Below are 20,286 nucleotides of genomic sequence, written 5' to 3' on the forward strand. Positions count from 1 at the left end.
ACCTGTTCAGCGGTTTTTAAATGAATACCCATTCTAACAGGTGAGCTGCTGGACCTTTTTCTGTTTAAAAACCCGACGAGATCCATTTAAGTTTCTGTCCTGCACCCGCACTTTTCCACAAACGAGACTTCAGCATCTTCAGACTTCAAGCTGCAGAAGTGTAGCTGCAGATGAAGCTGTAAAGCTGTTAGATCTCTCCTGCTACCCGCGTGTTGCGCTCAGGACAGACACACAAAGAGGCGCATCTATTTCGAAAAAAGTGTTTCCAAAACAGTTTTGCGAAAAATGTCAGTTTCGATACGCCTCAAATGGCACCTACTGTGAGCGCATAAACTTTTTTTTTTCGACAAATGCGAGTTTTTTCGAAATTGTGGTGTTTCCATTAGGAGAATTTATTAGCAAAATTCCAATTTGCCACTGTCAACTACTGTTCTGACAAGCTCATAACCGCGTCTAAGAGCGCAAGTATGCGGGGACGTGTGGATGGAATTGTTTTTAAAACGATCACGTGTGGACGCAACACTTTTTATAAAACGGAGGTCAGCAGCGTTTGTAGAAATACCCGGCTACGTGTGGACATGGCCTAAATGTTCTCTAGGGGAACTGAAACATAGACGGGTCTTGGCTCATTGATGGCTCCAAACCATCAATGTTCAGTTGAAGTGCTCCTGAAGTCAGTCAGCAGCTTCAGCGTCTGAATCCTGATGAAGAACAGCAAAGCCTCACTGAGCCACATGCCAAATTTGTGTCTAAGGTCCGTTGCTGAGAGCTGGTTGTGTTGTGGCAGTTCATCACACTGTGTCTGTTTAGTGTTTTTCTTTTCTGGAGAGCCTGTTGTACGTTTCATCATGTCCCCCCCGCCCTTTCTGGAGCTGCGCATGTGTGCAGAGCTGATTTAAAGTGCACTGAACGGCACATTCATTGAGGTCTCTATGTTTTGTTGCATTCTCATTTCCCTCCAAGGATCCAGACTCTCCTCTGGATGATCTCCCCTTTAAAGTCCTCCAGAAGGTCCTAGATTTGCTAATCAAAACTTAATGATTCTAAGTAGGTTTGGTTCCTAGGAGGTCAAATGAGTCGTGGGGAGGACGTGATTGAGTAGAGTAGTGTATTAGTGTTTCAGCTGTAGGGCTGCCACAAACCATTATTTTAATAGTCGATTAGTCGACTGATCGTGGCAGCCCCATGCTGCTGTTTGTTGTCCTGTACTTCATGGCTTCATCAACTTTGCTTTCATTGCTTTTTATCACAGTTGATAAAAAAACAAACAAACCTGCTGATAAAACGTTGAGCTTAATTTCCTTTCTGAAGTTCTCTGCATGGCATCAAACTTCATTAGTTGGTTGGAGTTGTGCTTTTACTGCATGTCTTTGGACTGTGTGTGTCTGTGGCTCTGTCCTGTTGTGTGATGGAGGACGCTCCAACAGCCATGAAGGTAGACGTGACCAAAGCAGAGCTGCAGGTCTGCTCCATTCTCTGCTCCACCACAGAACTTCTGATGACACGCTCCATGTAAACGGTCAATGTGGTTCATTGTGTAATCCAGGTTAACCTGCTTTTACTAACCACCTCTGCATTTATCTTTTGTCCTCTGTCTCCTCTCATGTCTTCTTGATACTGCTGTTACTTTTTGTTTTTTCTGCTCTTTCATTCATTGAGCATGTCCTGTCCTGTTGTCTCCTCCCTCCTCCTCCTGTTGTCTCCTCACTCTTCTGTCCTGCTGTCTCCTCCCTCCTCCTCCTGTTGTCTCCTCACTCCTCCTCCTGTTGTCTCCTCACTCTTCTGTCCTGTTGTCTCCTCCCTCCTCCTCCTGTTGTCTCCTCACTCCTCCTCCTGTTGTCTCCTCACTCTTCTGTCCTGCTGTCTCCCCACTCCTCCTCCTGTTGTCTCCTCACTCCTCCTCCTGTTGTCTCCTCCCTCCTCCTCCTGTTGTCTCCTCACTCCTCCTCCTGTTGTCTCCTCCCTCCTCCTCCTGTTGTCTCCTCACTCCTCCTCCTGTTGTCTCCTCCCTCCTCCTCCTGTTGTCTCCTCACTCCTCCTCCTGTTGTCTCCTCCCTCCTCCTCCTGTTGTCTCCTCACTCCTCCTCCTGTTGTCTCCTCCCTCCTCCTCCTGTTGTCTCCTCACTCCTCCTCCTGTTGTCTCCTCCCTCCTCCTCCTGTTGTCTCCTCACTCCTCCTCCTGTTGTCTCCTCCCTCCTCCTCCTGTTGTCTCCTCACTCCTCCTCCTGTTGTCTCCTCCCTCCTCCTCCTGTTGTCTCCTCACTCCTCCTCCTGTTGTCTCCTCCCTCCTCCTCCTGTTGTCTCCTCACTCCTCCTCCTGTTGTCTCCTCCCTCCTCCTCCTGTTGTCTCCTCACTCCTCCTCCTGTTGTCTCCTCCCTCCTCCTCCTGTTGTCTCCTCACTCCTCCTCCTGTTGTCTCCTCCCTCCTCCTCCTGTTGTCTCCTCACTCCTCCTCCTGTTGTCTCCTCCCTCCTCCTCCTGTTGTCTCCTCACTCCTCCTCCTGTTGTCACCTCCTTCCTCCTCCTGTTGTCTCCTCACTCTTCTGTCCTGCTGTCTCCTCCCTCCTCCTTCTCCTGTTGTCTCCTCACTCCTCTGTCCTACTGTCTCCCCACTCCTCCTCCTGTTGTCTCCTCACTCCTCCTCCTGCTGTCTCCCTACTCCTCCTCCTGTTGTCTCCTCACTCCTCCTCCTGTTGTCTCCTCACTCCTCCTCCTGCTGTCTCCTCACTCCTCCTCCTGCTGTCTCCTCACTCCTCCTCCTGTTGTCTCCTCACTCCTCCTCCTGTTGTCTCCTCCCTCCTCCTCCTTTTGTCTCCTCACTCCTCTGTCCTGCTGTCTCCCCACTCCTTCTCCTGTTGTCTCCTTACTCCTTCTCCTGTCTCTTATGATCTCCTCCTCCTCTGTACTGTGCCCCCCCCACCCCCATCTTGTTGCCTCTCAGCTCTGCTCCTCCCTCTGAGGATCCTGCTCCTCCTCTGTCTGAAGCTGACGAGCTGCTGAACAAGTAAGGTCTTCCTCTGCACGTTCTGTCCTGCTGGCAGCCTTGATTGAAGTGTTCTGTTGTCAGTGATTCTCCACATTAAAGCACTGGTGGGGGGGTCACTGTGGTGTTTTGGGGGTTCTTTACCTCTGCGGTCTGCTCCATCAGTTGAGATCCAGACCGTCGTGGGTTTGTCACTAATCCAGCAGCACGTGTGATAGAACAGTCCACTTCAAATGATTCTATTTGAAATTAAACACAAATGTTTTGTAAAATAATCCTGTTTGTTTTGCTTTAACAATGATTACAAGTAATTCATGCCTTACCCAGTAACAGCTACTCTATGAAATGAAGCTGCTTTTTTGACAGTTTCACACCAGTGTTGATTGAGAGAATCAGAAAAGATGGCTACCTGCATGATAAAGTATTCAGTCAGACTGTTCATCCAGGTTAGATCATTCACGGACGCAGGTGTTGATGTAAATGTGGGCTCTCTGCAGGTTTGTGTGCAAGAATAACGGCGTTCTGTTTGAGAACCAGCTGCTTCAGATCGGCATCAAGTCAGAGTACCGTCAGAACCTGGGTGAGTTCCTTATTTACAAATGGAAGTGATGAACACAACGAGGAGTAAATGAGCTCCAGCAGGTTTCATTTCTGACATTCATAAAGGATCTCCACGTTTAAATGATAAAAGTGAGAGTTTAGTCAGAAAAAACCTTCTCATGCGCATGGGGGTGTGCTTTTCTCAGCTGGGCGCTGTCATCATGGCTGCTCCTTCGTTCCACTCCACCTTTCAGAATCTCTTATTTAAGAGTTTATTTGAACTTTTCTGTCAGACTGAACTTTATGTTTCTACTGTGTTGATCATAAGGGATAAATGTGTGCCTGCACAGCCATGAAATGTTTAAACCTCAGGGAGTTCATCAGACAGTCTGCTGTGAGACAGCTGAAATGTCTGTATTCTTTGGGATGGGCAGCTCCATCACCGGCTTTAGCCGTGCAGCTTCAGAGAGCTGCAGGTTTGTTTGTTCCTCAGCAGACTGTGTGGCTAAAGGGAGGAGCCCAGCTTTCATGACTGTCTCTCCCACAGGGAGGATGTACTTGTTCTATGGCAACAAGACTTCAGTGCAGTTTGCCAGCTTCACCACCACCGTCAGCTGTCCTGGAGAGCTGCAGTCTCATATCCTTTCATGCTCGTCCTGACGCTCTGCAGAGGCAGATACTGATCCATCTCAGACTGTTTGTCTGTGTGGAGAACTCCTCATTCTTTCTCTCCACCTGATTAACCTTAACAGCTGCTCACAGCTGAATGTTCAGTCCAAACCTGTGGAGCCACTGGTGGAGGGGGGGGCCCAGATTCAGCAGGTCCTCAACATCGAGTGTCTGACTGATTTTTCTGAGGCCCCGCTGCTGAACATCAAGTTCAGGTAAGTGTCCATGGTGTGTTGGGATGGAAATAAGAAGACTGTGGTTCTGATGCAGTAGAGTGAAGAAACGGCGAGTGGTGATGTCACCAAATACCACAGCTCCCAGATTGAAGCAGCCAGACCTGCCTTTGTCAATGCCTCTTTAATTCTGCTGTGCTACAGACAGAGCCACAGGTGGTTACCTGCTGAGCTGTCACCAGATAACCTCCAGTTACCTGGTAGGACTGAGTACTGTGGATCTCCAAATGCGTCTTCTGTTCCATCAGATATGGAGGAGCTTTGCAGAATCTGACCCTCAAGCTGCCCGTCACCATCAACAAGTTCTTCCAGCCAACCGAGATGGCGTCACAAGACTTCTTCCAGCGCTGGAAACAGCTGAGCCAGTGAGTGCGGGGGGTGTCTGTGTGAATGACAGCTGACGTTAACAGACCCTTCCTGAGGGGGCCAAAGGTGTTCTGTGTGTAATACTGACGGAAACATCTCTGAAGAGTTTGTCTCATTCCTGCTTCAACAGGGACTTTACTGAGGAAAATAACCGTCCAAATGAAACGTATGCTGGGAAAAAATATTCTGTTCTGAATATGACTTTTCTTCACCTTAAATGCTAAATTTCTCTCATTCATTTATTTTAAAAAATGCGTCACAGACATGTATGTTACATCACAAAACATCGATTCATCAAAGTCTGTGTACCGACTACCACAGGAGAGAACAATCTGATGAACGCTTTACATGTTTTATAAACTGCTTCAATATTTTAGGATTAATTCATTCATTTTTGTGCATCTCTTTTGCTGACCTTCATGTCACAGTAGTGAAGTTGTAAACAAAAGACAGTGTAGTTTATAAATTATAATTATTGACTAAGATTCAGTAAGACACATCCACCACATTTAGGGCTGTGTAGATGAAGCTAAAACAAACGTCCCTTTTGTTAGCAAGAAATTTCAGCTCTTTTCATTCCAGTGATGTGACTTTTTTTTTTTCTGGTGCCACTTTCATTGTTCTCTTATCAGTATTTTTGACGGATCTAGCCCATTAATTTTTCCTCCTAATAAACATGGTGTCGTGTCTGCGACTTCTTCCTGAACGGTTTTCCACCATCAGAGGCGGTCTGTGGGTGCATTGTTACAGTACGATCAAAATGTGGCTGGAAAAGCAACCAAACATTTTTTTATTACTTATTTCAAAAGAGTTATGCAAAGAAGTTTGTTTCCCCTTTGTGGCATCAATAAAGTTTAATTCTATTCTGGTTTAAAAATGAGCTTCTGAATGCTCATGGACTTAGTTAAATCCATGTTTTGTGACTCAATAAACATGTCTGTAACCCTGTAATGTAGTTGACAGTAATTTAACGGGTAATATTTAGTCTTTAAAACAAAGACAAATGCTATTCACAGACATTTAAAAGTAAAATTAAATGTTGTTTTTATATTTTTTGGAAAACGCTTTGTGCACAACTTTGTTAATGAGCATAGGTTTCATTTTGCCAGTAGGGCTGCCACGATTAGTCGTTATTTTATATTATTTGGAGTCAGAGTGTAGTAAAGTTAAACGTTATGACATTCTGCTAGCTTTATGGACTATTTTGGCATTTATTAAGATTTTTTTTAGGATAATTTAGAGTTCAGTTAATATTTCAGCAGCATGCTAGCTGTCTTGGCTGATTTAGAATTTTTTTTCAGTTGTTTTAAGGCGAGTTTGGAGTTTAGCTTATATTTCAGCTACTGAAGTTTGATATTTAGCTAATATTTTATCTAGCGATCAGCTTCAGCATTTTCAGCCATCAGCTTCAGTGTTTTTAGTTATCAATTTCAGCATCTTCAGCTGTCAGCACTAACATTTTCAGTGGCCAAATTCAGCTTCCAGCATTCACACTAGCATTATCACAGGTAATGCCATATATCTAGTTTCTAGTTAGTTTAAAGCTAATGATGGTTAAGATGTGTGCTTTACATCCAGTTTGTGAATGACCTGATTAGTCGACCATTAAAATAATCGTTTGTTGTGGCACTAGTTGACTGTGATCTTACTGTTTACTTTAGCATCTAACCTGTTTCCTGTTTGACTGTAAAGCTGCTGATGTTTCTCCTCAGGCCTCAGCAAGAAGCACAGAAGATATTCAAGGCTAATAACAGCATGGACACAGAAGTTCTGAAAGCAAAGGTGAGACATGTTTGATCTGAACGGTCACTTCTGTCTGCAGCTGCAGCAGAACGGCTCCCGTGCTGCTTTTCTTCATCCTGTGTCATGTTTGGTGCAGTTGCTGGGGTTGGGGATGGCCCTGCTGGACAATGTGGATCCGAACCCAGAGAACTATGTGTGCGCTGGAGTGATCCAGACTAAGGGCCAGCAGGTGGGCTGCCTGCTGAGACTGGAGCCAAACGCACAGGCACAGGTAGGCTGAGCTTGGAGCTTTCAGTCACTCCCACAACAAGGGATGCTGCTTTGAAGTTTCATATAAGTCGGGACGTTTTAAAACCCAGATATGAGAGATGTTCCCAGCATTGGTTTGATGTGAAACTGGTTAAAACTCTGGTATGTGGAGAAAAGGGCTTTCATGTATTTCCATTCAGAAGTCAGAGTAGTTTCTTTCTAAATCTAAGCTTCTCATCAAATAACGGTGAACGTGCATCTCTGTGCCATAGATGTTCAAAAGAGTCAGACTCCAGGCCTCGAGGGCCGATGTCCTGCATGTTTACACACTAACCTGCCATTGAAGCTCCTTATTGTCTAAACACACCTGATCCAGGTAATCAGCAGCAGATGAGGCGCGGCTTCTGGAAAACTATCAGAATGCTAGCCCTTGGGGGCCCGGGGTACGGGCCTCTAATATTTTAAAGACAGACATAGACATAGAGCTGGGCGATAAAACAATAATTATCGTTATTGCAATATTACTTTATTTACTTTTACATTGCAATAAAGATTACTTTGACAAATATAGTTATTTGATTGTTATCGTTTTTAATATCGTTATCGCACAAAATGAAAAAAACGATATCGCAATATGAAAATTCCCATATCGCCCAGCCCTACTTAGACAGATTGATAACAACTAAAAGAGGATTACAATAATAATAGCTACAACAATCATAATATAACAATAATAATTGACGTATTTGAAGTGGAGCAGGCAGACGAAGAAAATACTACTAGTGATGATATAAATGATGATAAATTAAGGATAAAATAAAAGACAAAACAAACTACACTAAGATTTAGATTGACATGATCATTTACACAATTCTATGATCAGATCACAGACTGTTTTCACTGAGGAGAGCCCAACATCATCTTAAATGAGTCCGGTCCAGTTGAAACTTTTTGAAGAACTTTCTAAATGTTATGAAAATAAAATAGTTTATCATCAGTTAAGTACTTCTGGTGTCAGTTTCTTTACTTTTTTTAATAAAGCTGTGAATCACATAGAGCTGCCGCAAACCATTATTTTAATAGTTGACTAATAGGGTCATGCACAAAGTAGATGTAAAGCACACATCTTAACCATCATTAGCTTTAAGCTAACTACAAACTAGATATATGGCATTACCTGTGATAATGCTACTGTGAATACTGTGAGCTGAATTTGACTGCTGAAGATGATAGTGCTGATAGATGAAGATGCTGAAGTTGATGACTAAAAACGCTGAAGCTGATAGCTGAAATCGCTGAAGCTAATAGCCAGCTACGATATTGGTTAAATGCAAAATTAGCCTAAAAAACTGAAAAAAGCCTAAATTAGCCAAAATAGCTAACATGCAGCTAAGATATTAGCTATGCTCTATAAAGTAGCCTCAAAAACCTTAATAAATGCCAAAATAGTCCATAAATCTAGCATAATACCATTGTAACCTTCAGCTTTACTACACTGTGACTCTATATAATATAAAGTAACGACTAATCAACTATTTCAATAGTCGATTAGTCGCTGATCAGTCGACTAATCGTGGCAGCCCCAGAATCATATACTTTAAAAGGATTCATGCTCTGCTCAGAATAGCCCTAGAAGGAGTTTTGCTTCTTGAGTCTCTTGAGTGTCTTCTGCTCATCAAACTGCCCCCCCTCCATTACAGTGATCTCATCCCCTGTGTTTGCAGATGTACCGTTTGACTCTGCGGTGCAGCAAAGATTCTGTGTCCAGGCGTCTCTGCGAGCTGCTGGCAGAACAGTTCTGAAGAACGGACCCCCCCACCATGACCAGTACTCCCAGCATCCCCACCAGCACCCTGTTTCCCAGGCCCTCCTGCCACACCTGTCCTCCCTCCAGCAGAGAATCTCTGAGAAAAAAGGTTTAACCTACAGAAGGGAAACGCAGCCGCTGCAAGCAGCAGCAATATTTTGTCATTTTTCTTGTCCCAGATTCTGATTCCTGTTCATCCTCTACTTGTTTATTAACATGATGCTACAATCTTGTTTTGTTGGTTTACCTGTGTAGCTGGTGTGTAAGTGGTGAGGAGTGTGTGTGAGTGTTTGGGGGGTGTCCCATGGTTGTGCTCCGGATGCGCTGTGTTCCTGACACACATTCATTTGTACAACATTCCTTAAGGCTGAATGGGAGGGGCTTATGATAGCACATTCACTTATCCCGTCTCACCTGCACACAGGTATAGGGGGAGCCTCCGATGGGTCGGTCGAGCATTCCAGGTCTAAGCGCTCTCAGAGCGCTGGATCCACTTTCAAACCTCACTCCTTAAACCCCTCCCTCCTGTGGAGCACGCTAACCCGTCATGTTCCCAGGAGGATGCTGAAGAGAGGCTCGGAGTTCAGGCTGTTGGGGTGGAGGTCCCTCAGCAGCTCCGTATCTGTGATCTTCATCACAGGATGAAACCCCGACCCAGCTTCATAACACAACCTCCCCTCTCCTCCTCCTCCTCGTTTGGTCAGAAGCTTCTCTGTAAGACGAGCTCCATGCCTGGCGTCTGCTCCTTCCTGTTCTCCACTGCTCACATCTGACTGAAGGCGGCTGCAGCTCACTGCTCCCTCCTCTTTTTTAGGTTTCTATTTTTTTTGAAGATTTGTACAGCGGGGGCAGCTAAACCAAACACTACCCCACCCTGACGTGAAGTAGTGGCTGTTCCTGCAGCTCCAGCTAATCACCTTTCTGACAATGACACTAAAACAACTACCCATCAGCCCTCTGCAGCTCCGTCTTCACCGGGCTTCTCATCACAAACGAGCACTGACAGGGGAGGGGGGTGAGGATGCGACACCCAGACATCCGTCACAACTACAGGGACAATGAACACGAGTGTGAGTGTAAGTGTGACTGGAAACAGGTGAGGAAAAAAGCCTAAAGACATTTCTAATACATGGTCACATTATATTCTGCGGTGGCTTTGCCATCACAGGGATTTCGTAGTGGAAAATGTAGTCAGTTTGTCATTCTGTGAGTGCGTACGTGAGTTTGTGTGTGCGTGTGCGTGCAGTATCCACTAGCTAATGCAGCCTCATGTATCGGTGTTAAGAAACTGTCCTATACCTGTGTTAGAATTAAGATTTACTCTGTAATGAAAAGAAATGTGAAAGTAAAATTATGCCATATATATCTGACCTCCTGGCTCCTGCTTCCTGCTGTCACACCTGCAGCTGACACAACCAGAGCAGATCCCTCACAGGACATCCACTCAGACTCGCATGGGGGTACAGTTCCTCTCTGATCATCGTTTGATCTGTTTCAGAGTCTTTAAATTACGACAACATTTTTAGACAAAATCTAAAAGCCTGTGCTGTTTTCTAGGACATAGTTTCTGCAGAGCAGCAGGAGTTCATTAGAAATTCACCTCTGAGTGACTGTAGTAAGACTGCACTCATTTCCCATCAACCCTTTGTGTACTCTCTCCCACTAGCTTACAGCCCCTCATAATCCAAACTTAAAAAAAGCACTGCAACAAAAATGCTGACCGTACAGATTAGATCCAGATTCCAGCTCAGAGCAGGAAAATAAAGACGTTCATGGATCTATTTGTCTATGAGTGGATGATCAGAATGGAGCAGAGCAGGAAGACTCTTAACCCACTGGTTGTAGTTTATACATCACAAATGACAACATTTTCAAACTGCATTTTTTTGTGATTCAAAATTATTTGAGTAAAAAACTCAACTCTTAATTTTCTTATATTTTTCTCAATCATGAGAATAATGCTACAAGAACAAGTTAAAAACAGTTTTCATGGAGTGGGTTGAAGTCTCCCTCTGATGAAAATCCTGTTTTTAGAGTTTTTAACGTGTCTGTGTTTCATTTTTCTTCTGACAGAGAGCAAATGTAATAAGAAATCATATTTCTCCTTTTAAATCAATCAAACTGTCTTGGACAGACTCTGTTTGAATGAATGACCTTCTTTCCATCAACAGCTCTGCTGCACATGCACTAAACCCTCATCTGTTCCTAGTGTCTAGTTCAGGTTCTGGAGAAGAGAAGATGGTATCTTCACATTGACTGCAGTCAAATGAGCCGCCGTTCACATTTCTGTGGTCAAATCAGCATCACTGGATTTTTGGTGTGAGTTTCATCCAATACTTACGGTAGCAGGACTGAGAACGCTGGAAAATCTCCACCAGACTCCACGGAGCTTCTTGATGTGACCACGGAAATGTGAACGGCGGCTCATTTGACCGCAGTTGGAAAGGATTGTAAATCAATGAAAGAGCATTTTGATGTTAGCTTTGATTATTTTATCAAGAACTCTGAGAAACCAATGATTGAATGTATTGATCACAGTCAATAAACATTGGAGAATTAGCTAAAAGAGTCTTTGGTGAACTGGAAGGAGAAAGAATCAGGATTTTGGAGGAAGTTCTGTCCATGAAGATCTTCACTTCCTCGTCCAGCTGACATCTGGATCAGAACCATACGACTGGACATTACCCAGGTTGATGGATGTTTTTATGTAGCAGCGGGAAGATTTATGCTAGTGAGACACAGAGCTATCATAATCAGACAGGGGGGTTTAGGGGCGGAGCTCCAAAAACCGCGCCCCCTCAGAGGAGATTTTGGAAACCGAGGCATCAGATCAACATGAAAAATGTCTTTTTAAGACATTTAGGTTGTTGGATTTTGGTTAAAAACTTCATAATCATAGTTAAAACCCTACTGGGAATGTTATTTTAATTTAAAATGTCACAGGGGACTCTAATGAACAATTTGTTCAGTTATTTGTAGAGCACCTTTTATCAACATGCAGTAGAACCCAAGATAATTCACATAAGATGGGTATATAGATAAAAGTTAAAACAATGAAAATCATAAAGCAATAGATCAAAAGCAACAAGAATGAAAAGACACAAATATAGAGATGCAGCAATTCACTTTAAAAAGGGCATTCATAGTTGATAAATGTTCATTTTAAATTATCTGAATTACTGACCTGAAATGGATCAGAAGATCTTTATCTTTATCCCAGCAACTTTCGTGAAGTCTAACCGAGCAGATGGAGAAGTACAGAGCAAAATTCTGAACACAGGAGGGAATGACTGCAGAATAACAGATGAAGATTAATCTACAAACGGCATAAACTATATAAATATTTACAAGGTGAAGAAAAAGAGCATTTATGCAAAAATCAGAATTATTTGAATGTGGAATGGCTTTAATAGAATAACAGCAGCAGTCTCTTGCTCCAAAGATGTTGAGAGATGAAAATCTGTTCAGGTTGTTTGTTTTTTAAAAGTCAAAAATGACTGGAACTGATGTTGTTTACTCCACCTTATGCATTTTTCAGTGCGTCAGCAGTTGACATCTGCCCTCTGCTGCCCCCTACAGGACCACTGCTGTTACTGTCTAAAGATTAAGCTGCAATTATTTTTGCATGACAGCAAAAACAACATCCGGTTCCGTTGAGCTCGGTGCATGACTGCCCTGAGTCCGCCTGAGTCTCAGCACCTGGGTGTTCTTGTCATCACGCATGCGCAGTCAGCCTCTCCTGCATCGCACAGAAAAGCTCGAATTCAGCAGCTGGTCTTTCCATAGACCACACATGTCAAAGTCAAGGCCCGGGGGCCGGATCCGGCCCTCCAGGTGATAACATCCACCCCTCCAGATTATTTTATTCTTATTAACAGCCCGATGTTATCTTGTGTTTATTTCTAACTTGTATAATTTTGATCAAATATATATAGTTGATTTATTCTGGAATAATATTCCTGCCTTTTTATTATTCATAATTGTGTTAAAAAGTTACAGTTCTAAAGTTTTAAAAATTGGCATTCTGATATTTTTATGGACTATTTTGATATTTACTAAGATTTGGCTATTTTGGAGTTTAATCAATTTTTTTAGCTGCATGCTAGCTGTTTTGGCTAATTTAGGCCTTTTTCCGTTTTTTGGGCTATTTTGAAGTTTAGCTATTTTTTTCAGCTACATGCTAGCTGTTTAGTGTTCGTTTTAAGATAATTTGGCATTTACTTCATTTTTAGCAAGCAATCAACTTCAGCGTTTTCAGCTTAAAACTTCAGCGTTTTTAGCTATCATTTGCAGCATCTTCAGCTATCAGCACTAGCCTACCATCCTCAGTGGCCAAATTCAGCTTACAGCATTCACACTAGCATTATTGCAGATAATCTTATATATCTAGTTCATAATTATGTTAAAAAGTTACAGTTTTAAAGTTCTAAAAATGTATTTTTCGATTGTTCAGTAAATGTTTATCCTGTTCAGCCCGTGACCTAAGGTGTGTTTTGGATTTTGTGTTTTGGATTTAGCTCCCTGTGTTGATTCAGTTTGACACCGTGCCATGCATACAACACATTATATACAGTCTATGATACAACATTGCTGAAGTTGAAAGCCAGAAGTCGCTCACAGTGTGCGCATGCGCGGCTGTTCTCGTGCCTCTCCGTGGAAGTCGGCCGCGGCTCTGATTGGCTGAAGATGACATCATCCTCCACAGAGCCGCTGCTGGAAAAGGATGAGCTCATCGTCTGTGAGGCAGAAAGCCACAGCGCTGACAGGAGGACGCACCTGCACGGAGACCGGAGCCCCGCTGCAGAACGACGGTAAGCTGCAGCACACACGCACGCGGCGTGCACGAGAGCGCGCCAGCATGAACCGTGTGCATTGTTCCGCTGTTGGATTTCTGGTGTTATTGTTGTTTCCTCCCTGAGAGCGCGCTCGTTGTTGTTTTGCATGCGCATCACCTCTGACCCTCCATCAGATGGTGTGGTCCCTGGAGCGTGACGCAGGCCTGCCCCCGCTGTCCGTGATCCTACCGCGGCTCTATCTGGGAGCGGAGCGTGACGTGACGCAGGTAAGAGCGGCACCTGTCCGCGCGGCTGCAGCTGCAACAACAACAACAAACGCGTGTGCTCGTGCTCGTGCAGGAGCGCCTGGCCTCTCTGGGGATCTCCTACGTGCTGAGTGTGAGCCGCTGCACCCCCCAGCCCACCTTCCTGCCCTGCTCCAGATACCTCCGCGTCCCCATTGATGACTCTCTGTGGGACGACCTGCTGCCCTGGATCCCCAAGGCGCTGCACTTCATCGGTCAGGACCCCTACCCCGTCCCGCTCAGACCCCCGTGGTCCGTGCGCGCATGTCCGTTAACCGTCTCTGTGTGCGCAGACGCAGCCCTGTCCTCCGGGGGATCGGTGTTGGTGCACTGCGCAGCGGGGATCTCCCGCTCCCCTGCTCTGGCTGTCGCCTACATCATGTACCGCCTGGAGATGGACCTGGACCACGCCTACAGGTGAGGGAGCATGCGCAGACGTGCACTCATTACCATGCAGAAACTCATGCGGTCCATGGATCTGATGTAGCAGAGAAACGTCAGAGATAGGGCTGGTATCGATTATAATCATTCCATTCACAAGAGCCTGAATCGATTCAATGCAGATTTTTGTTTAGATTCCTTAGATTCCTCAATTCAATTTTGAGTTTACACATTTATACACATTTGTTTAGAAATACATGAATAATCTACTATATATTTTTAATATATTTATATGAATCTGATCCAGTTCACATACTGTAAATGTATCAGTGAAATAATGAGATTGTTAATATCATCCAGTGTTACATGGATTCTCTAAAGGAGAAGTTCTAACTAAAATGTTCAGATCATTAACATTGGAAACATTGTTCTGCTTCTCCTGGAGGACGTTTCAGTTTGACCACTAGGTGGCGATCACACTATAGTATTACACCTTATTCCAGAAGAAGACAATATGAGGAAAAAACGATGTTTTGGACCACAAATGATTACTTTAAAAATATTTCATTTCAAGAGTTTGAAAAAATCAGACCTGTGAGTTTATAAAGATGTTCATTTAGTCAGCAATATATGTTTAGGTCAACCGAGTGTTAGCATTAGCCGTTCTATGGGAATTTCCATTAAACGATAGCATCAAGCTAGTGGACTTTAGCTTTATGTGCTAAATTGATCTATTTTTTTTATAAATTGATTATTGATCTATTAAGCTTAAATGCAAATTGATAAATTGATTTTATTAACACAGCCCCAGTAATATTGCTAGAGAATAGTGCCTTCATTTCAGCTAAAATATCCTAGTTTTAAACTGAGCTCATATCTGCCGACTGGATTAAAAACCAAGGCCAATAATGTATTAAGTTTTACTGGCTCCGCCCCTGTCACAAATTCCTGGCTCTGCCCATGTCACAAATTACTGGCTCCGCCCCTGTCACAAATCTTTGGCCCCGCCCCCATCACAAATTCTTACCTCCGCCACAAATTTTTGGTTCCAGCCCCTCAAAATATTAAAAGTTTCAAATAAGTGCAAGATAACATCGGGCTGTTCATTCATTTTTTTCATTCACCTTGTCCGCTTTTTCCCTTTCGGGGTCGCGGGGCGCCGGAGCCTATTCCGGCTACTGATAGGCGAAGGCGGGGTACACCCTGGACAGGTCTCCAGTCTGTCACAGACATCGGGCTATTAATAACAATAAAATAAAAGGATCTGGACAGGTGGATAGAATTACCCAGAGGGCCGGATCCGGCCGGGCCTAGATTCGACATGTGTTCTAGAGGATGCGCTGCATCAAAACAGGAGAGCATCCAGAAACATTTCTGTGCATCAAGCATGGAGTTGTAATGATGAAGGTTCCATTCCTGTTCTGATTCATGGATGTTCATGCATTGGCCTCATCCTGCTGCAGCTGTTAGCTTGTGTCCACTCCAAATGCAACAGAAAATTGTCCACACCGTGTCCCCAGAAAATGCAGTTTACAAATTGTTCTTGTGGAGGACAAGGTTAAGCTTAAAACAACATTTCTCAGTATCAGATCAAGGTGAATCAGATGAAAAAAATGCCCTTGTAGGTTTGCTGCTACAGCAGGACACGAGCTCACTGCTCTATCTCTGTTTTACTCATCTGAGCTGATATCTGTACAGCTGGATAGCTCCAATAATGCTTGTTATTTTAGTTTCACAAGAACAAGTTAGCTAGCAGGAGAAAGTGTAATCCACGTGTGTCAAAGTCAAGGCCCGGGGCCGGATCCGGCCCTCCAGGTAATTCTATCCGGCCCTCCAGATCGTTTTATTTTATTATTATTAATGGCCCCAAGCTAACATTAGTGGTGCAACAAAAATGGTTAGCAGTATCAGTTATTCAGCCCCACAGTTCAGATCCAGATTCCAGTTCAGACGAGGAAAACAAAGATGTTCATGGATCTATTTGTCTGTGAGTGGATTATCAGAATGGAGCGGAGCTTGTGGGCTGTCCATGGCAGTTCCTGTGTCTCAAGAGAGCTTTTTCAAACTGTCATTAATCATCTGCTCCCGATTTGAATAAAGAAATACTCAGTTTAACCTTAAATTCTTTTACACATCCTCCATCATGAGACAAATGCTACAGGACCATGACAAAAACATCAAACTTTCTTGAAACGACACAGTAGAAATCCCAGTCTGGTTATACACAAATACTCTGAACACTCCTGTGCTCTTGTCCCATAAAAAGCCTCAGTGGTTGTCATCTTCCTGGCTGCTCTCTCTGAGCTCAGCAGCTGCTCATTCCAGACTGACCAACACTGCCACCATGTGGCCACGCTGTGCAAACGGCTTTTTCCCACTGGCAGCATTTATTCCCAGTCTGTCCAGATGTCAGGAGTTCACTTCCAACTGGTTATCATGCTCCCAGCAGAGCTCAGCAATAACTTCACGAATGATGGCTCTTTTTTTGTTAGTTTTCAAACTTCTTTCCAACATTTTTGTCATTTCTGTAGTTTGGTCTCAGCAGTTCTGGACAAAACCACCACATTCACAATTGTTCCGTCTTATTGAGTCTTTGAACAAAAAATTCATAAACTCACCAAAATCTGCTTAGTACCCCCTGAAAATGGACTGTAGGTACAGTGAACCCCCTCCCCATTAAACAATCACAGGGGGAGAAACTGACCACAAATGAAAACCTCTCATGAAATTCAGAATCCACTACTACATATGAGTCAGGGATATCCGAAGGAATTTTTTTCTCAATTATGGGATGGTCAAAGTACAGGCAGCGTGGCTGCCATTTTTTTTAGCAAATTGTGGAATTGGCCGATTTTCTTCCTACTGCATGGGAAAGAAAATAACTGCTTGAGTGATGAACTTTTTGTTGAGTTTTTGTTGACCTTTGACCTCAGGAAGATGTTGTCATCTTGAATTGAAATAATAATAATAAAATTGAATTAAATGCCTTTAGTGAAAGCTACAAATTTAAACTCCTGCTTGAGATTTTGATCTATCACTTTCTAACTCCTCGAGCGTCATTGGGAAGCTACTTAGAAAGTTGCTATATTTTTTAAAAGTGTTTTTTCTCTTCATGAATGTGTTCCCTGCAGTTCTGGCCAGGCTGACAGCGGCAATGAGGGGCATGTAGAAGTGAGAAGTGACGGTGGGGGCGGTTAGCGGCTCTGGGCCGTGTAAAGTGCTGCAATAAACAATTATTTTAATAGTCGACCAATCACCAATTATTTTTTTACGATTACTTGACTAATCTGGTCCAGCACATACTGGATGTAAAGCACACATCTTAACCATCATTATCGTTAAACTAACTAAAAACTAGATATATAGCATTAGCTGTGATAATGCTAGTGTGAATGCTGGAAGCTGAATTTGAAAGCTGAAGATGCTGGAGCTGATAGCTGCAATCACTGAAGCTGATAGCTAGCTAAAATATTATTTAAATTCAAAATTAGCATAAAAACAGTAAGAAGCCTAAGTTAGCCAAAATAGCTAGCATGCATCTGAAATATTAGCTAAACTCCAAAATAGTCTAAAAAACCTTAATAAATGCCAAAAAGTCCAAAAAGCAGAATGTTATTATATCTTTTAACTTCACTACACTCTGACTCCATATAATATAAAATAGCGACTAATCAACTTTTAAATTAGTCGTGGACTAATTTAAAAGTTGATTAGGCATAGATTTGTCGAACAATGGTGGCAGCCTTGTGGCTTTAAAAATCATTATAGCGTAACCAAACCCTAAATCAACTTTTTTTAGCTGTTGACCTCTATAAATGGGGTTTTAGAAATGCTGTCTGTTGGTTGTTACCACATTTTTGACAAATTAAAATAAATGTGAAAATATAGTCTAAAACCGTGTGTGTGCTGTCCCCTATGGGTTGAATTGAGGTATTACAGTTGAATTTAGTGATTGGTCAAACCATTTCAGTCCCACATCATGATCTGCAGCTCCAGGACTGATATCAGTCCTGTTCTCAAGCCCCACCCCTCTGACTGGATTTTCACATTTCAGATGTGGGTGGAGTCATCTTTCAACTTCCCTGTTTGTTTACCCTTTAAGGCTATTTTTTTATTTTTATTTTTTGTCAAATTTGCTTTTTTATCTACTGATCATCCATCAGTGAAAGCTGGTAAAGTTCCGTCATAGTTGTAGATACTGCTCTGTAGCGTGAGCTCAGACCTCCTGCAGCCGACAGATGCACTTTGAGCACATCTCTTTTTCTGTTTGTTGTTGTTTTCGTGGTCAGATTAGTCATTCTGTGAGCGCTGAGACACAAGCATCTCTAACCCACATCCTGTCTGTCACCTTATAAGGTTTGTGAAAGAGCGCCGGCCTTCCATTTCCCCAAACTTCAACTTCCTGGGCCAGCTGCAGCTCTTCCAGGGTGCGCTGAGGCACAGAACCCCCGGTGGAGACTTCTGCCTGCAGCAGCAGAGCGATCATCAGACGTGTTCCAGCACCGACAGTCGAGCCCAGCGCCACACAGCGGACTCGTCCCAGCTGAGACACTCCACTCCAGACCGCACGGACGATCAAAGACTAGATCCAAGCCTCCATCAGGAACTCATTGAGGAACCCACCAAAGCACCCCCCAAACCCACAAAGCCACCACTCCCTCCTGATCCAGTCTCTGTTTCAGAGAAACGCAAGAGCCTCACCCTCTCTCTGACTCCCCTGGGAGCCTGTCCCTCCACCCTGACAAAAGCCCCCACCACGTCAAAAGCTGTGCAGAGCCACACCGGGCCCCACATCCCATCTGGGGACTCCTGCAGGGGCCGCGCCCCCCCCAAGAGCCGGTGTGACGAGATGAAGGAGCAGGGCCTGCTGTGGCCCTTCAGCGTGACTCTGAACAAGCTGCTGGACTGGGGGGACAGGCTGCTGCTGGGGGGGGCGTTTGTGACCCCCGTCAGAACGGGGAAGCCGGCGCTGCCCTATGAGTGCTGAAGGTGCATGCTGGGACCAAAACTTTGACCTCTATTTATTTATGGCAGAATATGAGAGCAGACCCCCCCAATACTGTTTATCTTTACATTTTTAAGATGATTGAGGAGCTTTTGGAGCGTGGCTTGAATGTTTTACTGATGATTAAAGTAAAAGTTGAATCTCGTCTGCTGTTGTCTTTTTGTGTTTGTGCGTGTGTAACTTTTTAATTGTCAGCACAATCAACATAATTCCAGTGGATTTATAGGAAGAAAAGTGGCAAAAATCTACTGGAATTATGTTGATCGTGTTAATAGTTTAAAAATTACAGTAAATCAAAGAACATAAACTCTGGAGCTCAGGTGTTAAATCAGAGGTGTCAAACTCAACCACACAAGGGGCCAAAATCTAAAACACTCCTTAGATCGAACAGGATAAACATTTATTCAACACTCTAGAACTACATTTTTAAAAGTTTAAAACTGTAACTTTCTAACATAAATATGAACTAGATATATAGGATTGGGCTGCACGGTGGCGCAAGTGGTTAGCGCTCTCGCCTCACAGCGAGAAGGCCCCGGTTCGACTCCCGGCTGGGACCTTTCTGTGTGGAGTTTGCATGTTCTCCCCGTGCATGCGTGGGTTTTCACCGGGGACTCCGGCTTCCTCCCACCGTCCAAAAACACATGCTTCATAGGTTAATTGGTGACTCTAAATTGCCCCTAGGTGTGAATGTGAGAGTGAATGGGTGTGTGATTGAGGCCCTGCGACAGACTGGAGACCTGTCCAGGGTGAACCCCGCCTTCACCCTTCAGTAGCCGGGATAGGCTCCGGCACCCCCGCAACCCCGAAAGGGACAAAGCGGTCAAGAAGATGGATGGATGGATGGATATATAGGATTATCTGTGATAATGCTAGTGTGAATGCTGTTAACTGAATTTGGCCACTGATGTTGCTAGAGCTGATAGCTGAAGATGCTGAAATTGGTATCTGATAATGCTGATGCTGAGACCTAAAATCACAAAAAAAAAAAAGCTGATAAAGCGGATAGCCAGCTAAACGTTTAGCTAAATGCCAAATTAGCCTAAAAAACTTAAAAAAAACCAAAAAACTTTGGTTAGCCAAAACGGCTAGCATGTAGCTGAAAAAATTAGTTTAACTTCAAAATAACATGAAAAACTGAAAGAAAGCCTAAATTAGCAATAACAGCTAACATGTAGCTGAAATATTAGCTGAACTCCAAAATTGCCTAAAAATTTTAAGTAAATGTCA

General features: G+C 43.7%; 2 protein-coding genes across 2 annotated transcripts in view; both read left to right on the top strand.

Moving 5' to 3' along the window:
- Window positions 1-9,960, top strand: part of ap2a1 (adaptor related protein complex 2 subunit alpha 1) — a gene marked incomplete in the record, with an annotated part of 33,077 nt that extends 23,117 nt beyond the window's left edge. The window contains 8 exon segments of the mRNA XM_024271498.2: window positions 2,942-3,004; window positions 3,481-3,563; window positions 4,071-4,160; window positions 4,284-4,407; window positions 4,674-4,790; window positions 6,504-6,573; window positions 6,671-6,805; window positions 8,508-9,960. Coding sequence (XP_024127266.1) covers window positions 2,942-3,004; window positions 3,481-3,563; window positions 4,071-4,160; window positions 4,284-4,407; window positions 4,674-4,790; window positions 6,504-6,573; window positions 6,671-6,805; window positions 8,508-8,585 — 760 coding nt within the window.
- A 3,335-nt stretch (window positions 9,961-13,295) lies between these two features.
- Window positions 13,296-19,203, top strand: si:ch211-195b15.8 (dual specificity protein phosphatase 8). Its single transcript, XM_024271294.2, has 5 exons — window positions 13,296-13,401; window positions 13,560-13,652; window positions 13,726-13,885; window positions 13,964-14,087; window positions 18,408-19,203. The coding sequence occupies exons 2-5, from the start codon at window positions 13,560-13,562 to the stop codon at window positions 19,036-19,038; spliced, it is 1,008 nt and encodes a 335-aa protein (XP_024127062.1). The 5' UTR covers window positions 13,296-13,401; the 3' UTR covers window positions 19,039-19,203.
- Window positions 19,204-20,286: the final 1,083 nt, after the last annotated feature.

This window comes from Oryzias melastigma, linkage group LG8, assembly GCF_002922805.2.
Source record: "Oryzias melastigma strain HK-1 linkage group LG8, ASM292280v2, whole genome shotgun sequence".
In the NCBI taxonomy this organism is placed as follows: Eukaryota; Metazoa; Chordata; class Actinopteri; order Beloniformes; family Adrianichthyidae; genus Oryzias; species Oryzias melastigma.